The following is a 17,620-nucleotide window of genomic DNA, read 5'->3' as shown; positions in this document are numbered from 1 at the left end:
GCCAGTAGTAAAAATTAATCCTTCACCCTTATTGCAACATATAAAAGCATCATCAAGCTATTTTGTAGAAGACTAACAACTAGTCTTTTAATAATAATGAAACTAAATGCTTATGAGAACTCCCAGTCTTCAAAACCAAATGCATCTGTCCTATTAGTTTGATCCCCACCAAGAATCTTTTGTAATTAGCCATAAGGCACACCTGTCGTGGTGCAGAGGGCTGCATGTTCTGTTGGTTAGTACGTGAAATTGAGTCTCTTTCTGATAGATACTCGTCGTCCCCAGCCTCCAAACCATTTTCCAGAGTGTGGTGATGAGTGACGATAAGTGGCATGTGCTCCAAAAGGGCAGCCCTGAAACGTGCGTGCAACAGCTTACCAGCACAATGATGCCTGCACAAAACTCACCAGCACTTCTGATTTGCATGGCTAAATGCTACAAGGAATGCTAAAGATTTAGCTCTTGAATAAAAGTAATGCAACTATCTGAATTCCACCTGAAGTCATCTTAACAGTCCACAAATTTGCCAAGGTTAACTATACAAGTAGAAGCAAAACTGTTGAAAGTAACATGATGGATCTACACAGAGGCTAAAATAGTCTTCACCCATTAAAATTCATGCTTGTGTAAACTTCTATCAGAGATTTAGGCTTTCAACAAACACAAAGTGAATCTCTCCAAGAATCTGAGCAGATTGCCTTCTTAAAACATTACAAAAATCCCTTTTTAAGTCCCTTTCCCAATCTGCATGCTAACAGTTCATGTGCACAAAGTACAAATCTTCGCCTCACCTCAAATGGTCAAAGCCACTGAAGATTGTAGAGTACTCCACAGACCGCTGCTGTAGCTCCATGTTGGTGCTAGTGGCATAGAGCTCTAGAACCTGCCGGATACGCCTGCCACATGCACAGTCAAACCTTCATTGTTTTTTGCTGTCTTTTCTAAAGCATTCTTTCTGCACATGGTCATTTCATAACACCCAAAGTGAGCTGCTATGATGGAAACTGAAGGATTTTTTTTTTTATTTTTACTTTTTTCTTTTGGTTAGAGTTAAAAACATTTCACACAAACTTTTTACTAAAGCCTAGAAAATTTAATATTTTAGCAGAAATGACCCACGGAACAGTAGCTGTAAAACGTGCAGAAAGCTTCATCAATGCTGTGATGGCATACTCCTTGGTGACAACAGAGGAGTTGGCAGTGCCAACCACTTTCTCCAGAAGGTCGACAACATCACTCTCGCTGATCTGTCAAAAAGAAAGTCATTAAACAAAACAAAAACAAAAAAACTGCAAGGGCCTTGTTCAACAAAAATGTCCACAAAAGCTAAATTTGAAAACAAGTTATTTCTTCTATGCAAAACATCAGTAGCAAGATTTAAATTTAACATAGCATGGGCATGCAGATCTTTACCATAAGCCTTAAGGATCACTTTTATCAGTTAAAATTATTACAAACGAGACTGAGTCTTTTTTGCATAGAAAGAACACGTAAAATGTCCAGGCGTCTACGTGGACACGACCGACAGTGACCCATGTCACAGACATTAACTTACTCTTTTCGCTTGATATCAATATGAGCATTTTGAACAGTAGTGTTTCAATATTTATGCCTATTAATCTACAATAAAGACAAACGTCCATGAAACACTTTCTTAAAAAGCATTTTTAATCATTTATGTGATGTTTAAGAAATATAGTTCTGGTAATCTTGTACTTAATTCAAATGAAAGATGGTAAATGTATGAAAAGGAGAGTTTATATTGTGAAAGTAGGTCATGAAGTAGAAATTAAAAACAATTTACACTATAATATACAAACATAAAGTGTGAAGGATGGAAATATTTTATTAGAACATAAACTTCAACTATTACTATTTTATTGTCATTTTCAGTTGCTGGAACACAAATCCAGGTCAAAATGAGAAACTGGCAATCATTTCAAACACTGTGCTTGAAGAACTGACTACCTGCTTACTTTCAAATATAACAAAACACCTGATTGGTTGACTATTTCTCAGCTTCGTAAGATATGTAATCCACAGAATATTTCCTAAAGGTACCAACAGTTTCTTCCCTTACTTATTCAAGTTAAAATTGGTGGATGCGGCTAATAAATAACGAGTTCCAGTCATGACCCACCTGCAACGGTTCCTCATCTTCAATTGTCGTGGAAAAAAGCTGGTCACCATACTCGCCTACACACCACGATGCCACCTGGACAAGAGGCTGCTGTGTGTAGTCCTGTTGCATGGCACGGAAGAGCTGCTGCACCGAGTAGCCATGCAAGGATGTGGTCTCAGCAATAAGCTGGATGGTGATTGTCACAACATCACTACGGATGTAGTTCCCTGCCTGCGACAGACAAAAATGCTTCATGCAGTAAAAGGTAGGTCTTCAGGCAGGCTAGAGAGTTAACCAATCGTGTTTTTAATGTACTTAAACATGCTGTGATCAATGGCATCCTTCCACCAAAGCAATGACTTTCTTTTCACACTGAAGCATGCATCCCTAAACCCACCCAAACACAAAACTTTATTTGTGTTAACTGACCAGTCACAAACTTGGAACTTACTGATGTCAGGATTTTCATGACTGTGTCTATATGCCATCTTTTGTTCGGTGAGTACCTGAAAATAAAGATGTTGGTGTAACATCCCAACACATATAATCTGTAAACACAAAAAAACTAAGGCTTTGGAAATGAATTTTCAAATTTGAATGGCTAGTTTTCTAAAATATTTTCTATTCAAGTCTTGCCAAATTACAAGCACATCTAAAGGCACAGATTAATTAGTTTTCTTCTTGTTAAAATAACATGTATTATGCTGGTGAATCTCCCACCCCCTGTTCTGTCTGGTGACAAACACTTGAAAAAATAAATTGTTGTAGCTGAGGAAAAAAATATGATTAATCAAATGATTTGCAAAGCACCATACTTGGCAGCTGCAATAACAATGTTAGAGCAGCAGTCAGCTTTGAACTCTGGGTCACAGGTTTCCAGGAAGTGCAACAGCTCCTTCATCATGCCACGGATATTGTTGGAGTTGATTAGAGCAAATGATAGCTCCATGGCACGCCTAACAAGGAGGAAATGGTGTCAAGGTCATAACCTCAGCATTTGCATCTACAGGTACAAGTGCGAGAAATGTTACAACTATTCAATCAATGCAAACATCACAAAGGAACTTCAGATGATATCTACAAGCAATTATCCAGGTGAACAGCTAAAGAAGAATAGATTATGCTCATGATAAAGATCAGATTTTTTTGCTTGTTAAATTACTGATCAGCACCTTTTCTGTCTAAAAATGATGCAATGTTACTGTACAGTCATAAGCAAACCGCCATCACAAGAGTGGAGATAACTTCTGGACTATCATAACTAGGTTTTTCGTCACCTTTAAGGCTTGCTGCATATTTTACTATGAGAAACTAGTATGACTGTATCTACAAAGAAAGATTTATCTACCTTCTGATGGAGACATCAGGATCCTTCAGACAGTCCACGATGGTTGTGCGATGCCTTTGCACAGCATTGTAATCAGCATGCACTACCCGGAGTAGGGTGTTCAGAGCTACATACCTATACCCATATGATGAAAAATATGTGAAAAGCCATCTTCATCGAAAGAAAAAGAACTAATTTTTTTTTAACTCCCAGTCCTCGTATAGCAGTAGAAACTGTGCAGCACATGCTACTGGGATTACTCTCATGTATAATAATTGATGTAAAGCAGCACAACAATGAAAACAGTGTCATAGAAGGGAAGACTTTCATCACAAATACACAATGTGAAGCAATCAAAATGGAAGTACATACCTGATGTTTTTGTCATTGTTCAAGAGGAACCGCCCTAAAATATTGACGGCTAACACCTATATAAAAGAAAGATACATCCAATTACAGATATGAAAATATATCTCCCACCAGAGATCATATAATATTAAAATTGCAGTGTTTTTAAAAAATACTCAAAATTTCTCTCCACCCTTTCTAAATGTGAAAAGGTTTATTATGTTTATAAATAAGGAAAAGAAGTCAGTACTGTCTTTATTCAAAAAATATCACACTAACATATCAGCAAATGTTAGTGTCGTAATTACTAATAAATGCACATACTTATCATAAATACTAGGCTATCTGGCTTTGTCAAGGTTGCTTTTCTGCCACAAGCTCTTCCAGGTGTTATTTTATTTTCAACTATCACTTCATTGGAGTCAAGCATATTTATGTGCAGCCTCAGTATAGTATAATGTACTACTGTATAATGTACTCAATACACCCCACCCCACACATGATGGGCTCACAACTCATTTGGCAATGGAGGCACAGTGTTCCCAGTAAAAGGGGAAATAAAAACTGTAGTGTTGCCAGGTGACCATAGCTGTCCAGACCCTTTCCCTTCCTTCCACTACCTTTCCACTCTTTCTGCACCTTGCCACTACCTTGTGATCCCCCAACCCCACCATCATTTTCCTGCTGACACCTCCTTTGTTCCAGTCTCATAAGATACTCTCAAATCACCACATCAAAAGAGAAAAACTAAAGATTTTGCAATTTCTTTTGTGCTGCATTGTTTCTGCTGAAGTTTTTGATTGTCAGAACACAGCAAATAAACATGTTCCAGAGCAGTGTACATCTACCTAACATAGTTTATGACCTCTGCTATCAACAAATAAATATTCATACCAAATTTGCTCGGAGGTCTCTCTCTCACACACACACACAGAGCTACACTGTATTTTATTTATGATACAGATGTGAGTCATAAGCATATCAAAGCTATCAGGGGAAGGTACCATTAATAGACCTATAACATGAAAGCCTTAAAGATACGACTTAAGCATATTTCTTAATAATAAAACAACAACTCTTTACAAATCAGCATTAATACATCTGCTTACACGAAGGCCAGCTTCAGACTGTATGCCCATGATGGTCAGCACGATCTCGTACAAGATGGCATGACCCACATTCTTGCTGGTGTCCGTATTTGTTGCCACCTGCACACACACAACCTTGCTATCAATGCTAAATGTCCCAGAGTGTTGTATGCCGAGACTTGAATGCAGCCATTATGATTCATATGCATTCTTGTTTACAGTGACCTGCTGATGAACAGAACTGTTTTTAATTGTTTGTAACATTATCTAGGTTGTAATAACATAATAAACAGCAATAACAGCAGCAGAAGCAGCACCTAATAATAAAACCTTGCAAACCTAAAATGAAACTTTCTCCAACATGATGTAGTTATCAGAAAGTCTGCACTGAAAGCCTGTTTCCAATTGTAATGATGGTTTAAAAGGACAACATGAGTGCAACATTTTTTCTTTGCAATTGGGTTAAGTTCATTTGAAAATAATTACCAAAATAAGGATATATAATTACACTTAATTTTCAAGATATAAGCCTTCAAACATCGACACTCTCACCTGCCACTAGGAAAGCAGAAGAAAATTACTTATTTCTTCCTCATTTAGCTGCATGCAAAATTTACTATTTACTTACTCACACGTGTTCCCATTTAAGCTCCATTAATATGGATAACAATCAATTTTGAAATGTTTTGAGAAAATTCTGGAGTACGGTGTGGGAACAAAGTTTGCATGGCACATTTAAACAAAGTGTTTTGTGTATGTCTATATATATACACACACATCTCTGAACAAAGTTAATCTAATGGTGTTTGTTGGCATTATCTTTAGGATTTCCTAAACAAACACAAAGTCCATTTGAGCGTTGAAGAGAACATTCAGCAACAGCAGACTGTGTCCGAGTTTTGTTTTTTCTTTTTTTTTTTTTACTGAGGATTGGATCTTTTCTCTTTGATTTCAGTTTGTGCAACTATTTTTAGAAAAACCAACCTTTCATCGCTTCCTGTTTTCTCGACAAATTCAGGTGTGATTAAGACAAAAACATGAATAGTTCTTAAGCCTCTTTGTTATACCACCGGAATATGTGATGCATTTTTGTGATACTTTATGCTCTATTTCCAGCAATGTTCACCGAGCGTGCTCTTTTAAAAAGAATTAGCATGATCATCAAAAGACCTCTCATTCTGTCCCATCAAATCACAAATGTTCAGATAAGATGCCATCTCACCTGAGCAAGAATGTCGTTCATGGTTTCGCTGGCTTCATTATCGTTCTTTCCCAGTATACGCAGAAGCCGCAAAATTTTCACCTACAGAATTAAAACTGAGCTACTGTAATAAATGCTGCCAATAACTTCTGTTAGTCAACACTGGCAATGGAGAAGCTTCTTTATAATTTTCCAAAGAGATTCTCATTCATGCAGATACATTTAGAAAAATCTTTGCCATACATTTACAAGGACAGGCCTATAGCTTGTATAGAAATAAGCACACTTTCTTAATTACTTCTAAATATCACAAACAGAAAAGTACCTACATCTGTGAAAAATAGAATGATGTGGATTCACTCAAAGCTACAACTGACAAAGTGATATTTTTACCTGCAGGAAAGGGTCGCTGACACCAGAGACATCATGTTCAGGTGAGTAGCCAGCCATGATGAGATTTTTTAAAATACGAACCAACTGTGGTACTAACTGAAAGAAACATGAAAATTCTGCAAATCAAGGAGTAATTGCAACAATAGCATAATATTGCCAAGAGTTTAAATTTGTCACTTAATACAGAATAAAACTGATGTCCCAACAACACTCTTTAATTCACAATTGTTGTAACTTCCCAAACAACCTTACTGACTAACATGCCTAACTTTTAGACTTTTAGACATAGACCTGCTTTTTAAAAACTTGAAAAAATGATGTCCATACAAGGATAAATAAGATAAACATTTGGTAAACATTTATTATATGATAGTGAAACACTATCGATCCCTACCGGCAATCTCCCTCAGCAGTAAATAATCATAGTACTGCTGCTTTATTTAAATGGGTTTCAACTAGCTGCTATAATTCCTTTTTTTAAAGGTGTTTTGGAAATTTTACTTAACAGGATGAGACTGTAGCAAAGAGATGTGAATCCTAATGCTCCAATATGTCATTAATGACGGTACTTCATATTTGTTGTGTCATTCTCACACATGTAAGTGAAAGATCTTCATGAACCACCTACACACAACTATGGTGCACCTAAGCATGTGCGCAGGAACAAGTTTTTGTGTGTCTGGCAGGAGAGGGGTGCGATCCAACTGCACATGTACGTGTTTCCCGTTCTTGTGCACAGCACCGAAAGGTATCTAGTCTATCACAATATGGAGTTTGGATTCATGCTAACCAAAATATTAGTATGCTGCACATGATAAATTTGTATTTCTTTAAGAAATCAACCAGTAAATATATTCAACATATTGAAATAGTGAAGAACCTTCAACACCAAGCTATGAAATTATTAAAATATAACTTTATTTAGGAGTATTTGGTATGGTAGTCAGTCCTCTGCTCTGTACGAATGTTCTATTCTATAACTGCTGAATACTGAGTGGTTTTGACTGCAGAATCTACCAAAATCAGCAAAATTTACTGCGTAGGTTGTAATGCAGCAAAATTTACTGCGTAGGTTGTAATGTTGTGTCAGCTAGTGTAGGATTATCCCTCAACCCATCTTTATGGACAAGTGTCTCTCCCAACACTGGGCTAGAAAGGAAAGAATATATGCAAAAACATTTTCTATAAAAAAAAAAAAGCTGAGCATCCAATATAAAGCACTGCTCACATGCATCTTTCATACTGTGATAATTTGTATGTCTTGTTATAACTACTTCGAAAGGAATAAATAAAGCTTCAAGCAACAGTAGGAAGATCTTTTCATAAAAAAATTAGCAGCAGAAGGGACCTACAGCATGCATGCTAAAATTAATAAAACTCATCCTGAGATACATGCAAAACAAAGCACACCCATTTCAACAGGGGAGGCAGCTTTCAGTTAAATCCCCATCTACCTGATGGTTATTAAATATTCTCATGCCAAAAGCAAAAAATTATAATGAGGGATTAAAAGTGACATCCCCTACAGTAAAAGTGTAAACACAAGTACAGTTTACCAGTTTCTGGGGTGAAAACCCTATTAACATTACGCAATATTTGAAAGAATCGACAAGTATGAAAATTAGTAAAAAGTCCACCTGAGTGACTATATTTCATCTGATTTGTCCTTCCATGCATTGCTGTCCAACTGAGAAACTGAACAAAACTCAAACCTGTATCTGGCAAGGATGTGAACACTGCCATTATGTGTAAACTTTCAATGTATCGCAGACTGAAAAATGACTGAAGAAAATCAAACAGTAGTGATGCAGAAAAAGGTGCCCTTTAAAAATTTAAAAAACCCAAAAGTCCAAAGAGACCACAAGCTTTTTACATACGAGGAGTAGGGTCAACATCAAAGTCTTTTAAAACTGCTCAATCTTCACCACAGAAATTGGAGAAATTGTGGACAACATGAGCAAAGATGAAGACTTCAAGCTACAAAGGGTGAGCAGCACACACAAAAATAAAATTATATAAATTGACAAATTGTTTAAAAAAATCTGAACTGTAAAGATGGCAAAGTCTCAACTGTGAAGGTGGCAAAATCTCTGTTGTAAAGATTGAAAAATCTCAGTTGTAAAAGGACAAGAAAAGAAATTGGGAACTGCCAGGTAGACAAGCATGCCAGTATAAAGAGAAAGTCTCTCCACAAACTAAAAAGTGGCAAGAGGTAGTTCTTACCTGCTACAAAATTCCATTCCATGTTTGGATATCAAGGGTGAACCAATCATGCACATTTCAATGCATCTCAACTTTCTCTTAAGACTAGAATATGCCTGTCTAGCACTAGTAGAGGAACTCAATAATGCAAGCAAGTTGGAACTTAAAGGCACCCAAGGGCAGGTAATGTTTTGGTTCTAGCTATTCTCCACATGGAGTGATTTCTTAATTCTTTAGTCACTACACCCCCTGTTGCATGGTTTTGCAATATTACAAGCCTGCAGAAATTTTTGAATTTCCTACCTCTGATTCCTTCAAGAGAAAAAAAAAATCAAATGACAATTTTAATACTTTTTAACTGAAGACTAAATAATATCTGCATACTTTCCCCCTTTTCATGAAGGCTCCCTTTATACCATCTATAGAAAATGTACAATACTTCTGGTTGTTTTTTAAATGTTAGCTTATGTATACTATGCAAGGGCACACTACCATCATTTTTGTAAAATATAAGCTTTGTGAGGTCACACAGCAACAAAATTTTATTTGAACAGCTATTTTCCATTTTTCAGATGGTTGTCATTAACAGGGAGCAGGACGAAATCAAACACACTTAACACAAAACATAAAATGATAAACCAGCAAAAATTAAAAGTTTCGGAACAAGTCTGCAAGTTTATAGTCCATGCACAATTACTTCAAAAGCAGCCTACCTCAATTATAAATACTCCCTTGCATCCACATGAAAACAAGAGTGTTATATAAAAGCTTTCAGTAACAACATCATGCTAGTTATTTTAAAATCAAGAATTCAGAAAAGTAAAGCTATTAATTTTGCAACAATACATGATTTACAACTTAATTTACAATTGCCACAATATAACCTGCAATCATCCACCTTAAATACAATGTTAGTGCCTGATAACTATGCTTGCAAACCAGACTTTGTAATACAAGACCTTTACTTAGTATGTATGTACAAGTGCATGCTGGTGATTTCATGCTCTGTTTAGAAAACCCAAGTAAAAGTTTAGAATACTCTACCTTTCTAAAGTGATGAAGCGTGTCTGGACTTCTCTCACACATTTCTGTGATTAAACACACTGATGTCAGCAGCACACCTGAAATGAACACCTCAGATGTACACAAGACTGATAGGAACAGGACTTTCTGTAATAATACAGGAAGCCGTGACAGGGTATAGGTAAGTGTGCATGTAAATTGTTATATGGACGTGGTTTTTTTTTATACATATATGTATTATGTTCACATGTATAAATTATTTTGTGAGCAAAAGAAAAATTTGTCCCAGATTATGCCTGGTACAGACAATAAAACAGGCTGCAGTCCTCAAAGTTCTCAAATGCCTGAATTCTCCTTTCCATCACGGTGAGCAAAGTCTTCATTACATCCGTAAGAACAGGATCAGCACTACCAGAGATTTGTACAGCTTGTACTTGGTTGTGAACTGTATCTTATGACTATGCTAGATTCTGTCTAGTCTAGCCATTGCCACTGTTGCTGTTGTGATCCTGATACGGATATCTGGTATGGATCTGCCATCCTTGGAGAGGGTGGCTCCCAAGTATTTGAAGCTACTTTCCTCTTCGAGCTGTACAGATCTCTGCTTAGCTGCTGCAATTGTCCATAATTTTGCTTTTTTCAATGCTGGTCTCCATGCCATATGCATTTGAACTGTCAGTCTGTTGGTGAGGTCTTGCAGTTCTTTTTAGTGCCTGATAACAGACCTAAGCATAGGTTGCAAGTCAGTCTTCCACCATTTGAGATGGAAGCATGATTGTTGTGGGGAGCTTCGAGCATGATACTCTCCAGGAAGATATTAAATAGCATAGGTGATAGGTGACATCCTTGACATACACCTACTGTGATTCAAAGGGAAGCTCCTATTGGGCTGTTCAGCAGTACTGTACTCGAGCTATTGCATAGCGCTTCGATGACTTGAATGAGGCCTTTGTTGATGTTAAATTTTCGCATCACATGCCCCTCATACTAAACTAACTTAAAATCTTTTTAAAGTCAATGAAGTTGTGGTAGAGGTCCCGCTCATGCTGATGATGTTTTTCTACGAGAAGATTTGCTCAACTGTGTTTCTATGTGGTCTGAATACTGCCAGTTCATCTGCTAGCAGGTCTTCTGCAGTTTTGCATGATCTTCAGCATGACTTTGCTTGGGAGGCTGATAAGGCATGCTTCTGAAGTTCTGGCACTGTTTGCTGTTTTCTATTTTGGGGAGGGGTATGATTAGTGACTACATCCACGACTCTTTGGCATGGGACAGTCAGGAACTTTGTAGTTTTTTCTCCACCTTGCTTGAGCAGCTCAGCTGGAACAACTCGTAGGTCTGCAGGTTCACTGTCTCTAGTCTAGTTGTTTAGAAGGATGTTGGCGTTGGTCTCAACTGGAAGTTGTACAGGCCTTTGCAATAATCAGTCCATTGGTTGAGTACAGCATTGCTTTCTGTGAGATGGCCATTGCTGTCTTCGATGACAGAGGTCTTGTGCTGATCTGTCTTAGTGAGGGTCCTTAGTAGTTGGTAAGCACTCTTGCTGTCACCTCGTGTCATTCCATCCTCTATGTCCCGACACTGGCTCTTGATCCAATTCTCCATAGCTACCTTCATTCCTTTCTTGTTGGCACAGTTCACTTCTTTTGGTAGCAGCTCTGAGTTTGCTTTTTTTTTTTTCTTCAAGGCCCTGAAGAAGCAGATTGAGCAGATTCTTATTGCTTGAAGAAGATTCTGCTGATTCTGCTTGCTTTTTGAAAGTATGAGGATTTCTTTTTCTCTGGGCTGTGTGCTGAGTATTCCGTTGCTGGCTGAGGTGGTCTTTGGTTCTTAAAAGCATATGGATAACTCAGCTTCTAGTTTTAGACATCATTCTAAAAGTGTCCTGTTTTTCTTTGGGCCAAAGTGTGACTTGACTATTCAAGTGTTTTAAGTTCAACGGGCAGAAATAATATTATTTCTGCAAGTAGGCCTGTGAAAACACTTGAAGAACCTTTAACATGTTAGCCCAAAATAAAATATTTCTGTGTTGAAGGTATAGCACCTTATCCCACTTGAGAACATAAATGGCTTCCTTCTCCCCATTTTTGCTTGACATACTTTAACAAATCTAATCATTCTTTTCCATCTGCAGCATACCTTTTGCTGACCTCATCAATCAAATTAGAGAGTACATTGTTTCCTCATACAATGATTACGTAAGCTGAAGTGCAACATTTTGATGGTTAAAGGCAGATTATTTTAGGAGGAATGTACCTGCTTTCTTGACTCACCACCACAATCCCCTTAAAATCTTCCTCAGAAACTCAGTGCTGGGAAGATTTGTCTGGCCTGAAGCTTATCATACAGCACTAAAGAAACCTTCAGGAAACTGATCTGAAGAGCTATATTTTTGGACAAAAATTTCTGTCGACCTTGCAGGCTTCTACAGAGCAGATGTTTTCTTAGGTATGGCTTTAGATTTCAGAAAGCATGCACGCAGTGTTACAGTCAACTCTAAAAGCCATAAAAAATGTTGGCAGGGACTACTAGTAACTAGTCTAATCTCTACATATGACAACTCTTTTTATAACATCTACTGTATCTACATCATCATGATGTTCACATACTTCTACTGTATACCACAAAGTCTGTGGTCTTGGCAGGCATTATATTCTAATCTCTATTAATGACAGCTATTGTATGTCATTCTACATCTACTGTATGTTCACCTACTGCTACTGTTTACCATACTATGTCTAATGTATGACATCACTGCTATATGTCTACCGTATATCATGTTTATGTACTTTGTAGCTTACTCCTTACCATGGTTTTTCTCATTCAGCAAGGAGCGTGTGGCTGGAATGAACATCTCCATTAAGTCTGGTACCTTGCGAATGATGCAAAAAGCACACAGGATGGCCTACAAAAGCAATTACAGTTCTGATGATCAATGTAATGATTGCATACATTATGTCAATATATTTTTTAACAATCTAAGTATTGATAAAAGTGATGTTGCACATACAGAAACTGCAGAAAGTTAGCTCTTTTGAAACTCATAGTTAGAAGAAAGATGACATTTTAAAAAATTATCCATTGATCTTCTATAATACACACAATGGCTTAAGGCATTACAGCAAAAGGAAAAAAGAAACAACAGATATTGATAGCGACAAAGCTACAATGACAATTTCAACTTATGAAAATTCGAACACTTGAAGCTTTCTTAGCGTGCTCTTACCTTTTTCTTGATGTAAGCGTTGGAGGATTTGATCATCTTTTCAATCTCACCAGCCAAGTCACGGCTCATCTCCGTGGAACAAATAGAACCCATGGTACATAAGGCTAAACTCTGAATGTACTGTGTTTGATGTGAAAGATCACTGGAATCATAAGCCAAAATGTTAAGGCTCTATTTCTATCACAAAGGTGTGAATCACTATTTACCATGCAGAAGAAAATATTACATCTCTAAAGGATTACTTGATGCAAGACTGTAAAACTTCTAGAAGCAAATTCTTTCTCTTGTGTGAAAAAAGTTCTTGTCTGAACAGTCAATTTAACAGAGTAAAATATAAATGATAAAATATCCCTGACATTTTACAAACCCACTACAAATAAAATCCAGCCAACTCACTTTTTTAGGGAGTTGGTAATAAGGAGATGTACATCTTGTCTCTCATCTAAAAGAAGCATGGCCCCCAGGTATCCAATGCGTTTGTCTGTAAAACGTGGTGATGCAATCAACTTCAGACATTCCAGCTGCAAAAAGCAAGTACAAAGGATTTTCAATTATGCAAAGGTATTGCAAGCTGAAGAGAATACATAAAGATCATTTGCATAGCGGTATCAACAGAAGAACCATGACAAACCCTTGGGGTAAGATTTCATACCTAACAGTATAATGGCATGAATGAAGATTTCATATCTAACAGGACAATGGTATGAATGAAGGACTTAGAGCATGCAACTGAAATTATTATTCACACATTACACATCACTTATCAAGTTCAATATGAACGGACAGAAACTGCTAGTGTCCCATGTCAAAAAATCTAGTAGCTCTGCAGGCAGTATATCAAGAACAGAATTAAGCTTGACACCAGATAAACATCCAAAACGTGTGTCAATTTACCAAAGCCTAGAAGTCAGAAAGAGGCAGAAAAAGTGGACATTATGTGCATGGAGTCTTACTAGAACTGCCTATCATGGATAGAATTATTCCTGGATGTTTTGTATGCTGGCTCTAAGCCACATATACATATGATCATAATAACTTCATTTTCCTTTTAAACAAATGTACCAATAGCTGGTTTTGGCTCTTTTAATTCTACATTGCACTGCTTTTCCTGTGTTCACCACTATTACATTAAATGACTCAAAAGTCATACAGACCTGTCCAAAGTGGGCGGGGTAGCCAAGCATATGGATGTAAAGTAGTTTTGCCACATTACGGCATCGATAAGTATTGTCTTGATCACGAAAAGAGTCACGGATGCTAGCACATTCTTTGTTCACCACAGTTCGTTCATCAGCAGCAGTGCGCGCTGACCGAATTTCGCGAATCAGATCGCGCAGCCGCTTTGGCGTTGGCATGGCAGATATCTACAAAACAGCAAAGCATTTAAAAGCTAAAATGTGACCAATTGCACTGATGATTATTTGGTTGTTATCAAATGATTATGTTGAAAATTATAGAAGTGTCCCCTCCCATGATTCATGAATCAACAGATACAACACATTTACGTTCAATGTTACATTCTGTTATATTATTATCATGTAAATCAATTGAATTAATCACATTAATGTTATTTATGTTTACTGTCTTACACCATTATGTTTTTTCTCCGTACATGCATTTTCATACATGAACAAGCGTATACACAACCACCACCACTAGTATGCAAATAGTATGTATACTGCACCTTTCCAAACCACCAAATGCAGAATAAACAAACATATCAAACAAATCTTAGGAAGTGGGCATCAAATGTGGCACAAAACTATTATTTTTCACATGCACATATACAAATTATGGAGAAAACCATTGACAGTCTATTCTGCATGGTGGAGCCATAGTCTGTGATAAGACTCCATTCTCATTGTCATAGTGACAAGCATTTCAGCCACTGCATCCCCTACTGCCTTTACTAATTAATTACTACCATTTTCAATACCATCACCAGTGAGATAATCAGCAGCTCTATATATTGTCAACATTTTAAAATACTAACAACAGACAGGCTCAAACTAACCTTCAGTAACAACCCATACAAAGTGCTAATTGCAAGCAAAAAATATTAAATAACAGAAAAGATCTGAATGCTAGGCATCCAACAAAAATAGAATCTGAAGGCCAGCACATCACTTCGTATAAGTTCTCAGAGCGAGTCATGACCCTAAACCCTTAATGTGCATTGTCAGTGCATTCTCCTCGCCATCTGTTACACTACATTAATTAGATCAGTCGGCGGCACATGCTACATGTTATGCTGAGCTAAAAAGACAAGTGTTATGCACCCAAGCTACTTTTCTACATGTGTGTAAAAACTTCTCTCAATAATCAGAAACATTTCTGGTCAAAATGGCTAATCAAAATCCAGCTTGTTTCCACGCCTCTTATATGAGAACATGTTCAACTGTCACAGATCGCTATTCTTCCAAAATGAATTTCAAGAAGTGGTAATATAATTTAAAACAATTTTTTCACTTCTAGAATATACAGAGCAACAGGCACAGTAATTATGCATTTGAAACACTGTGGTTTTCTTTGGTAATAGAATAATAATCATAATAATAATAATGTGAACTTGTAACGCAAAGCATCATGACAAAGTTAGATCGCACTCTCTGTGCAGACCAATAATGATAAATGAAAGATAACAGCCAGAAGACAGTAAGGTACATACAGACACACTGAACAACAAAGATGAAGAGTAGAACGTAAAGCAATGAAGGTATGAAGGGATGTAGATACTATAAACAGAGTAAGATGGAGTCATTACATAATGGTTAGATTGACAGACAGTATTGCAAAGTTAAGAATAATAATTCAAGGATAGTACTTTGTGAAAAGAAATGTTTTCAGAGAATGTTTGAATGGAGTCCGAGTGGCAAATGTGATGTGGAAGAGAGTTCCACTGCTTAACAGCACAGTGGGAGAACGTCCATTATCCATGAAGAGAATGAAGAAGTGGTATGGCATGTTCAGATTTGCAAGTCCCGAAAACAAGGCAAGCAGCTGACTTTCTGAAGCTTATCAATGAGGTACTGTGGACAGTAAGCAAGAAGAGAATTGCAGTAGTCTAGACAGAACAAATGAGCAGATGAGAATTTTTTTGGTTAAGATGGATAGAATATGGCGAATGGAGCTGATTTTCCGGAACTTGTAGTATGTAAAATGACAGATGTGAGAATGAGTAAATAAAATCAGATCTCATCTCCCCCAACCCCTCATTCTAAAATATGAATACCCTCTTTGAATGACTAGCATATAACTGAAGAATTTTACTCCACTAACTATAAGCCATTTTGTTTTATGTTCAACAAGAAAACCCTATATTGCACCATATTTTACAGGTACTAGAGCTATGGTTTGCTTAGATGCTGCTTGGTCTTCCCAAGTCAGGACTTTAAGCTTGATCAGCTAAGCAGTTATATAAACAGGTGTCACATCATGAGAAAATGTGCCAGGTAAGAACCTCTATGCCTGACCCTCAATAACATTTAACAGAACATGTGTAAGCAATCACCCGACACTTGGCTCACAGCACCGAGGCTTCATTGTTGTTTTCTACTAAATACAATGCAAATGCAGAGCTGATTTGGAATGTCATTTGTGAAAGCAAAAACTTTACAGTGCATTCATCATGGTGCTGATCATGAGGGAAGGGGCCAAACTAGCAACTAAGGCTATATCACGGCAAGGCAGCCAACCTTGTAAACAGATGCCACATGCATAGAGAAGCCCTGTATCGGTGACAGGCGCCAACTGTTGAGCCACCCAAACACCTGGTAATGGGAGTGGGAGTGGGTGGAGGGTGGGAATAAGGATATACTCCCACAGCTGACAAAGCCCATTACTCACACCTGTCTTGGGTGATATTGAGCAGGTCCTGCACAGGATGACCAGTCCACTCCTTCACGTTAGTAAACCAAAACTGGCCATCATGACATCAACCACCCTCCAAATGTCAGTCAGGTCAAATGGCTAAGCCAGACTGACTTGTGTCCTAAGAGTGTTGCGACTAAGCTTTGTAAAAAGTCACTGGTTTTACATTCTCTGTACAAGATACAGCGTAATCTCCAGACTGCAATGTTCACTCATCAGCTACAGAGTACAGCAGTGCTTTCTGTCAGAAGGTGGCTGTTGCTGTCTTTGATGACTGAGCTCTTGAACTGACCTGATTTGGTGAGGGTCTTTAATATTTCTGCCCATGTTATTCCTTCTTCTATGGTTCAGCACTGGCCCTCAATCCAGTTACCTTAGCTGCCTTCATCCCTTTCCTAATGACACATTTCTTTGGACTTGAAAGGTGATTCAGGTTTGCTTTTCCTTTCTCTCTTCAAAGAACTCCTTTGGTCACAGAGGTCTAGGATGACATTCATAACATAGGGCTGTTTTCCTTCTTTTGATGCATATGTTCCTGGGCCATTCACAGTGGCACCTCTTTGATGTTTCCAGCGGAGGTGTCTACATCACAGTCTACCAAGTTTAATGCAGAGAATTTACCTCCCACTTTAGCCTTGAAGATTTCTACAACATTTGTATCTTGCAGATTCTCCCAATCAATGAAAATATGGGAGTGTCAACTTCAGGCTCTTTAAGACAAGGTTGTGGTGACTACATGAATATGTCCGCGTCTATGTCTTGCTGCTGCTGGATCTGAAGTGTCTAAGTAGCAGGATGAAGTCGATTTGGTTAAAAACCC

The 17,620-nt window shown here is 37.6% G+C and overlaps 1 protein-coding gene across 4 annotated transcripts in view; it reads right to left on the bottom strand.

Moving 5' to 3' along the window:
- Positions 1-17,620, bottom strand: part of LOC112553173 (AP-1 complex subunit gamma-1-like) — a 28,750-nt gene that overhangs the window by 4,132 nt on the left and 6,998 nt on the right. For 2 of the 4 annotated variants that reach the window (XM_025220223.1, XM_025220220.1), the window contains 17 exons: positions 14,085-14,294; positions 13,327-13,451; positions 12,931-13,072; positions 12,513-12,609; positions 9,726-9,802; positions 9,395-9,412; positions 6,480-6,575; positions 6,108-6,188; positions 4,907-5,005; positions 3,822-3,877; positions 3,471-3,584; positions 2,938-3,078; positions 2,574-2,628; positions 2,141-2,353; positions 1,120-1,247; positions 792-896; positions 203-353 (listed from right to left, as the gene is read on the bottom strand). In XM_025220223.1, coding sequence (XP_025076008.1) covers positions 203-353; positions 792-896; positions 1,120-1,247; positions 2,141-2,353; positions 2,574-2,628; positions 2,938-3,078; positions 3,471-3,584; positions 3,822-3,877; positions 4,907-5,005; positions 6,108-6,188; positions 6,480-6,575; positions 9,395-9,412; positions 9,726-9,802; positions 12,513-12,609; positions 12,931-13,072; positions 13,327-13,451; positions 14,085-14,285 — 1,899 coding nt within the window. In that variant the 5' untranslated portion in view covers positions 14,286-14,294. Of the gene's footprint in view, positions 1-202; positions 354-791; positions 897-1,119; positions 1,248-2,140; positions 2,354-2,573; positions 2,629-2,937; positions 3,079-3,470; positions 3,585-3,821; positions 3,878-4,906; positions 5,006-6,107; positions 6,189-6,479; positions 6,576-8,984; positions 8,994-9,394; positions 9,413-9,725; positions 9,803-12,512; positions 12,610-12,930; positions 13,073-13,326; positions 13,452-14,084; positions 14,295-17,620 lie in introns of all 4 variants that reach the window. The other 2 variants (XM_025220221.1, XM_025220222.1) reach the window with 2 other exon arrangements.

Source organism: Pomacea canaliculata, linkage group LG12 (genome assembly GCF_003073045.1).
Source record: "Pomacea canaliculata isolate SZHN2017 linkage group LG12, ASM307304v1, whole genome shotgun sequence".
Taxonomy (NCBI): domain Eukaryota; kingdom Metazoa; phylum Mollusca; class Gastropoda; order Architaenioglossa; family Ampullariidae; genus Pomacea; species Pomacea canaliculata.
Note: the sequence above shows the minus strand (reverse complement) of the source record. Positions and strands in the feature narration are given on the sequence as shown.